The sequence below is a fragment of the Marmota marmota genome, unplaced genomic scaffold, assembly GCF_001458135.2.
Source record: "Marmota marmota marmota unplaced genomic scaffold, marMar, whole genome shotgun sequence".
NCBI lineage: Eukaryota > Metazoa > Chordata > Mammalia > Rodentia > Sciuridae > Marmota > Marmota marmota.
The window spans coordinates 7,332,208-7,340,091 of record NW_026000185.1 but is presented as its reverse complement, the minus strand read 5'-3'; the positions used below and the strand labels follow the sequence as shown (position 1 = coordinate 7,340,091).

At 51.0% G+C, this 7,884-nt stretch overlaps 1 protein-coding gene across 1 annotated transcript in view; it reads left to right on the top strand.

Moving 5' to 3' along the window:
- Positions 1-3,565, top strand: part of Syngr3 (synaptogyrin 3) — a 5,329-nt gene extending 1,764 nt beyond the window's left edge. Inside the window, exons 2-5 of the mRNA XM_015490605.2 lie at positions 1,046-1,064; positions 1,508-1,745; positions 1,969-2,111; positions 2,197-3,565. Of these exons, the coding sequence (XP_015346091.1) occupies positions 1,046-1,064; positions 1,508-1,745; positions 1,969-2,111; positions 2,197-2,406 (610 nt within the window). The 3' untranslated portion in view covers positions 2,407-3,565. The remainder of the gene's footprint in view (positions 1-1,045; positions 1,065-1,507; positions 1,746-1,968; positions 2,112-2,196) is intronic.
- The last annotated feature ends 4,319 nt before the right edge of the window (positions 3,566-7,884 follow it).

Sequence of the window (7,884 nt, the reverse complement as noted above, 5' to 3'; positions counted from 1 at the left end):
GGGCTGGTAAAGACTGAGGGACCTTGAGAGGTCACCGCTGGTTGCCCCCTACCCCCGATTTCTCCATCGGTCTGACTCCAACCCCCTTCCTCAGCCTTCTCTCGGTTTTTCTTGTTCCCACGACCTGGAAGTGGGCACAGGGGTGGGAACGAGCTTTGCCAAGGGGCTTGAGCGCTCAGCCCCGGCTTGGCTGGAAGAAGGGGCTGCAGGAGCCTCCCTCTCCCGCCAACACACATCCGCTAGGCCCCCTTGAAGGGACCCGACACTTCTCAGGCCCCAGATCCAGCTGTGAGTTGAGGGAGGGGTTACTAAGGGCTGGGGCAACCGGAAAGGGCTCTGCACCTGGAGGGCTTCCTGGAGGTGGTGCGGGAGGAGCAGCTGGGGGCAGTCTAGCCCACTGGGGCATGCCTTGCTGCTTCTCGCCCTCTAGAGAAGAGAGATGGGAGGTGGGTGCCGAGTTCCAGTCTTGTCCAGCTGGCGCCTGCCGCACCTCCGTGCCTGTCTTTGAGGAGGGCGGTGCCCGGGGTGGGGCAGGGGCCCCTGGACTTCCCGGTGGAGAGACTGACCAGACCAGGAAGCAAGAACCAGGCTTCTTCCCCTCATCAGGTCCCTCAGAACTGGGGCGGGAAAGGAGTGAAATGATGAAGTTGAGAAGGGAGATCTTTTCTCGAAAACTCAGGCTGCCCAGAGCCCAAGAACAGTGTCTGATTTAAAATGATTATGGTCCACCTCCTACCTGCCTCTCCCAATTGGCGGGCAGGAGGAGGTCCTGAAGTTGGACTGAACCCCAGAGGTCAGTGGGGTCACCCTTTGAGCCCAAAAGCTCATCAGTAAAATTAATAATCACAGATGGGGGCCTTCCTCTCTCAAGTGCCCACCACTGCTGGAACCGAGTTCTGGTACTGAACAAGACCAGAACTCGGCACCAGCCTGTTTACCCCATATGGCCTGCTAGAGGGCAGGCCTCACTGTGGGGCCAGCTGCCCCTCTAGCCACAACCAACTCTCCTGGCTCCACTCCTCCCTATCCCTTCTAACAAATGCAGCCCTGGAATCACCATCCAGGTAATGGCTCCTGTTTCCACACTCTCAAGTGGGTTCTGGGGGGCCCCATCCTTACAGAGAAGCCGGGTTGTGTCTCAGCCCTGATTCTTATGAGCCATGTGACCCTAGTAGATAAGTCATTTCACCTGTTGGAGCTCAGTTTCCCCAACTATAAAAGTGATAAGGATAATGACACCTCGGTAGGGTTAGAGAATTCAGTGAGCAAAGGTATATAAAGTTGCACTTTTAACACAGTGCCAGGACTTATTAGATGCTCACTAATGGTTCCTGTAGCCAGTAATTACGAAATTCGTGAGGGGTGGGAAATATGCGCCCCATGCTTCAGGGGAAATGCTGGAGCAGGCATTGAGGTGTGGGTGCTGGCGGTGGGTGGCAGAAGCCCAGGATCTGGGCTGTAGGAAGGGGCCTGGCACAGGGCCTTCAGAGCCTTCGGCTGCTTATAGGTGTTCTCTATCGCGGTGTTCGGCCCCATTGTCAACGAGGGCTACGTGAACGCCGACAGCGGCCCGGAACTGCGCTGCATCTTCAACGGGAACGCGGGTGCCTGTCGCTTCGGCGTCGCGCTGGGTCTCGGGGCCTTCCTCGCCTGCGCCGCGTTCCTGGTGCTCGACGTGCGCTTCCAGCAGATCAGCAGCGTCCGCGACCGCCGCCGCGCAGTACTGCTGGACCTGGGCTTCTCAGGTGGGCATGGCCTGGCAGAAAGGGCGTGGCCCGGGGCGGGGAGAGCCGCTCCCTGAGGGGTGGGGCTTGCTCCAGAGCGAGACTGGCTGCTCGGGGGCGGGGGCGGGGCCGGCGGAGGGTGGTGGGCGGGGCGGTTCCCAGGTGAGCGGAGGCAGGACCTGTGGTCCTGTGACCCAGCGCAGGCCTGGCGAGGCGCCGCCTGACCGCGAGTGGCCACCCGCAGGGCTCTGGGCCTTCCTGTGGTTCGTGGGTTTCTGCTTTCTCACCAATCAGTGGCAGCGCACTGCGCCCGGGCCAGGCACAGTGCAGGCGGGGGACGCGGCGCGAGCAGCCATCGCCTTCAGCTTCTTCTCCATCCTCAGCTGGGTGAGTGCGGGCCTCGTGGGCTGCGGGGCGGGGGTCGCCCCGGCAGGCCCCGGCTGACCCCTGCCAACCCCGGCTCCCCGCCCAGGTGGCGCTCACCGTGAAGGCCCTGCAGCGGTTCCGCCTGGGTACCGACATGTCACTCTTCGCCACAGAACAGCTGGGCTCTGGGGCCGGTCAAGCCTACCCCAGCTACCCGGTGGGCAGCGGTGTGGAGGGCACCGAGACCTACCAGAGCCCACCCTTCACCGAGACCTTAGAAACCAGTCCCAAAGGGTACCAGGTGCCCGCCTACTAGTGTCTGACAATCCCGGACCAGGGCCTGAAAGCCAACCCACCAACACAGGTCCCAAGTCCTCCTGGGGCCTCTCTGGAGTCCTAGAGGCCCAGCACCAGGGACAGCAGGGATGGCCACTGTGGGCCTCGCGATCCAGGAGGGGATAGCTCCCCTGGAGTGCCTGGGCTGTCCCCATCAAGTTCTTGTAGGCCTAAGGTCCTGAAAAGGAGACAATGTGGCCTGGAGTGGACTGTCCTGGGAGAGAGGTATTCCCTTCATGGACCAACTGACCGGGAGCTCAACTGTCCACTCTGAATTCAGAGGTCCAGCTGCCCTCCACAGCTCAGTGCAGGGATTGTACAGGACCAGGGACACTGGCCCATCCTGAGTTCAGGGATGGTGGCTATTGTTCTGCATCCCAGGTCCCTGTGGGTAGTGACTGTTCTTGCTCCTATTGTGGTGGTTTGTCATGTCCAGAGCCTCCCTTCATTTCCTCTCACAGGCTCACTAGACCAGCCTAGTCCTGTCTGTGTTGTGATTGTGGTCAACTCTACAGGTTACATCTCATAGTGCTCCACAAGCTGCACCTCTCTCTGTGGCCTCTGCCCAGGTATAGGAAGTTCTGGTCAGGAAGGCACAAGAAAGCTATGTATGGAGCTGGGTACAAATCCTTTAGCCCAGGGGTAGGAACAGGGTACCTGGGTGCTGGGCAAAAAAAGCATCTCACAAGGAGAGAGGCCTAGAGGTCACATATGCCCACAGTGCCCCTGGAAACAGCCATTCCTGCAAACTGATTTACCCTGCGTCCTGGATCAGATTCTTCCTTCCCACCCTGCACCCTATGTAAGGCCCAGCCCCAGATGGGGGTCCTTGTGTGTAGCTGCCTACTCATGCATTGCTTGAAGCTGGATTTTCACATTAAATCAAAACCACACCACGCGTTGCCATATTTCATTCTTACAGACAGATGCCTCCCTCGGGAGTTGCAGTTGAGTGACAACCCTGTACATTGTAGCATAGACCAAATTATGTGTGAATATTTAAGTGAACATGTTTACAATTTTTGTATATATGGATCTCTCCCTTCCTCTTCTGAAAGAATAATCCATGGTTGTGTATTTTCGGTGTCTCATGTTCTGAGTGCAACTTCTTTACAATAAAGACTGTAAATGCGTTGACCGTGATCTGGTTGCTCCTAGAATCATTACACTCCTGGCAAAGTTTCTAGCCCCTGCCCCTCTTGGTGCCAGGACTCGGGGGTACCAGGACTCAGAGGCTAGGAGGGAGCAGGAGGAGGAGCAGATTCTGGAGTCTCAGGCCCATACCCCTCCAGTGGATCTCACTGGTCCGGGTGGAAGCCTGCTGTTCACAGCAGTCTCTGGAATGCTGGGGTGCTAGGGAGACTCCCCCTTTTCTTTCTTTCCTTTTTTTTTTTTGAACCAGGAATTGAACCTAGGAGTTCAATTGTGGCCACATCTCAAGCCCTTTTTATTTTTGAGACGGGTCTTGCCAAGTTGCTAAGTGCTGGGGCTGGCTTTGAATTTGGGATCCTCCTACCTCAATCTCTCCAGTCCCTGGGATTACAGGACTGCACCTGCCTTATCCTTTCTTATAAAAGCAGTATTTCCTGGGACACAGGTCCCTCTTTGAAAGTGGACTTTACTGCTGAAGCTCAAGTTCATTTCCATGTCTTCTCCACACAGTCTCTCTCTCCCCCATGCCTCAGAAATTTGGCCTATATTTGCATGTGCATCTGTGTGAGTACACGTGTGTGTGTGTGTGTGTGTGTGTGTGTGTGTGTGAGAGAGAGAGAGAGAGAGAGAGAGAGAATATAGCCTAAATTTTATTTATTTATTTTTGATACTGGGTATTGAACCCAGAGGCACTTAACCAATGAGCCACATTCCCCAGCACCCCCCCCACACACACACACACACCGCTTTGGTTTTTTTGTTTGTTTGTTTGTTTTAATCAGGGATTGAACCCAGAGGCGTTATATTCCCAGAGGAATATCCCCAGCCCCTTTTTATATATTTTTAAAAATATTTATTTTTTAGTTTTAGGTGGACACAATACCTTTATTTATATTTATGTGGTGCTGAGGATTGAACCTAGTGCTTCATGCATGCTAGGCAAGCACTTTGCCACTGAGCCACAACCCCAGTCCCCCTTTTTTATATTTTATTAGAGAAATAGTCTTGATGAGGTGCTTATGGCTTCACTAAGTTGCAGTCCTCCTGCCTCAGCCTCCTGAATTGCTGGGATTATAAGCATGCACCACTGCACCTGACCCTTTTTACAATACATATATATATATATATATATAGTTATACATGGACACAATATCTTTATTTTGTTTATTTATTTTTATGTGGTGCTGAGGTGTAATTGTTCTGAAACTAGTGCCTCACAAGTGCCAGGCAAGCTCTGCCACTGAGACACAACCCCAGCCCTACCTGACCCCCTGACCACCCCCCTCTCTATATATATATTAGTTGTAGATGGACACAATATTTTTATTTATTTCTTTATTTTTATTTGGTACTGAGGATCGAACCCAGTGCACACATGTGAGGCAAGTGCTCTACCACTCAGCTACAGCCCCAGTCCCCCCCTTTTTTTTTTATTTTAAGACAGGGTCTCACTAAGTTGCTTAGGGCCTTACTAAATTGCTGAGTCTGGCCTCCAACTTGGATCCTCCTACATCAGCCTCCTGAGTTGCTGGGATTATCGACATGAGCCAGCACACCTGGCACTGCTTTATTTTTAAGAGTACAGATCAATGGCATTAATTAAACTCTCAGTGTTGTGCACCCATCGTCACTGTATGTTTCCAAACTTTTACATCACCTTACCAGGAGCTCTGTACCCATCAAACAGTCACTGTCTAGTGCCCTTCCCTGCAGTCCCTGGTAACCTCTAGCTTGCTTTGCATCTCCATGAGTTTACCTAGTTTATTCTCATTAGGTGGGACCATAATATTTGTCTTTTTTTGTGTCCAGTTTCTTGAGTGTTGTTTCAAGTTCCCGTGCTATAGCAGGTTTTGGTGCTTTGCTCCTTTTTATGGCAGCGTAACATTCTACTGTACGGATGGACCCTTTTGTTTATCCATTTGTTGAGCTCACTCAGGTTATTTTCATCTTTAGGCGATTAGGCTGTTGTGAATAGTGCTGGTGAGCATATCCATATCCATTGAGTTTTGTTTTTAATTCTTTGGGGGTATAGACCTAGGAGTGGAATTATGGGGTCATATGGTAACTTTTGGATCAATGGTACACTTTAAAAAAATATCTTAGTATTGTTTTCGGCGGACACAACATCTTTGTTTGTATGTGGTGTTGAGGATCGAACCCGGGCCGCACGCATGCCAGGCGAGCACGCTACCACTTGAGCCACATCCCCAGCCCTGAACCCGAGTTCTTGCACATGCCAGGCAAGTGCTCTGTCACTGAGCCACATCCCCAGCGATGCTACCCTTTTGAAACCTGCCTTTCTTTTTTAATACTTTGTATGTGCATTCACAAAAAAATGTACCATTTGGGGTTTTTATCAGCATACCATGTAGCACACTTTTTTTTTTTTTAACCTCCCGTGTGTTTTGGGGAGTGTCTGCTTTGTCACAGTTAGCTGTGGCCCATCCTTCTCCAGCTCTATGATAGGTCCTCACAGATGGTTGCCAGGTGTTCCCAGCATTTTGCTTGTCTGAAGACTGTGCTGCATGGAGCTCCTGATTTGTGCAGGGTCATTGTTTCTCCAGGGTTTATTCTAGAAGGATCCCAGTGTTCATGGGCTCTGAGCACTTGCTCTCTCTCTCTTTTTTTTTTTTTCTTTTGATACCAAGGATTGAACTCAGGGCACTCAACCACTGAGCCACATTCCCCAGCCCTATTTTGTATTTTATTTAGAGACAGGGTCTCACTGAGTTGCTTAGCGCCTCACTATTGCTGAGGCTGGCTTTGAACTCGGGATTCTCCTCCTTCAGCCTCCTGAGTCAGTGGGATTATAGGCGTGTGCCACTGCACTTGGTGCTCTCTTTTTAAAAATATATTTTTTTTTAATTATAGGTGGACACAATACCTGTATTCTATTTATTTATTTATTTGCAATGCTGAGGATCAAACTCAGTGCCTCACAAATGCTAGGCAAGCACTCTACCGCTGAGCCCCAGCCCAGCTGCTCTGTTTTATTTTAGGATCTTAAGGTGAAGAATACCATCTCAAAAGTTAGGGAAGACATATGATGGAAATAAAGACTGTATTACTTGCAGGTTCTGGGGGCACAGCATGCCTAAAAGCCATACACAGGGAAACCAGGGAGTGTATGGAGAGAAGGAAGTGTTCCCATGGGCCAATGCTGTCATTAGGGGTGGGAGTTCTCCCCATAGGTATCCTGCAGTGAGGTTTAACCATTGGCGTGGGTTGCAGGTCACACAATGACTAAGGTGAAAGTTGTGGCATTCTGCACTGTCCATACAGGGACTAAGGATCAGTGGGACTGACAGAATTCATCTAGCTGTGCCCCAGGGACGAGGTCACCAGGGAGCAATTGTAGGAGGCAGATACCTGGATGGATGACATTGAGGGTCTCAGGTGGGGCAGGAAGGTGTAGGACTGGAAAGTGTGACTCGCTTCTGGTCTGAGGAAGTCCAGGGGTGTGTGTGCTGGGGATTGAACCAAAGGCCTTGCAGAAGCACCCAGGCAAGCGCCCCAACCACTGAACTACACCCCAGCCCCACTGGATGTAGCTACAATGGAAACCAAGGTAATGTAAACAAAAGCTACAGCCACCTCTTCCCAGCCCCAGGCAACCCCTGCAAGCTCTGGGGCATCCTGGTGGCCTGGGTGCAACCATCTCCTGGTATGTTACGTTCCTTGACTTTCATTCTGCCGTCCTTGTCATATGGGGAAAAATTTTTTTGGAGGTAGGAGTCTTTCAGTGTTGCTCCAGGTTGGCCTTGAACTCTTAGGCTCAAGTGATCCTCCCCGCTGGGACTGTAAGCCACTGCACCTGCTGTTACAGAAATTCTGTGGGTGCAAATCTCATTTTCATGGTTTGATTATTATTTTTTTTTTCAGAGTAGAAATTAGAAGTTTATTAAAGGACAGCAGAAAAGACTTCTCCTGGAGGAAGAAGGGGACCCAAGAGGTGGAATCCTCATGGTTTGATTATTCACAGCCCTAACAAGGTTGTTCCTAACCCCCCAGGGTCATCTCCAAAATTGCCCTTTATGTTATTTTTAATGTTGTTTTACAAATGTTTAGTTTTTTTCTCCAAACTTTTTATTTGGAAATAAGTATAGATTCACTGAAAATCAAAGGGGAAAAGTACAGTGAAGGGAGAGGGAAGGGGGAGAATCATGAACTGTAGTCAATTTCCTGCAAGTAAGAGTTTGTCAGGATGAACCCAATTGCTATGTATAACAAATGTATAACTATAAGGCAGAAAGGAAGGAAGGAAGGAAGGAAGGAAGGAAGGAAGGGTGAGCACAGTGAGTTCCTG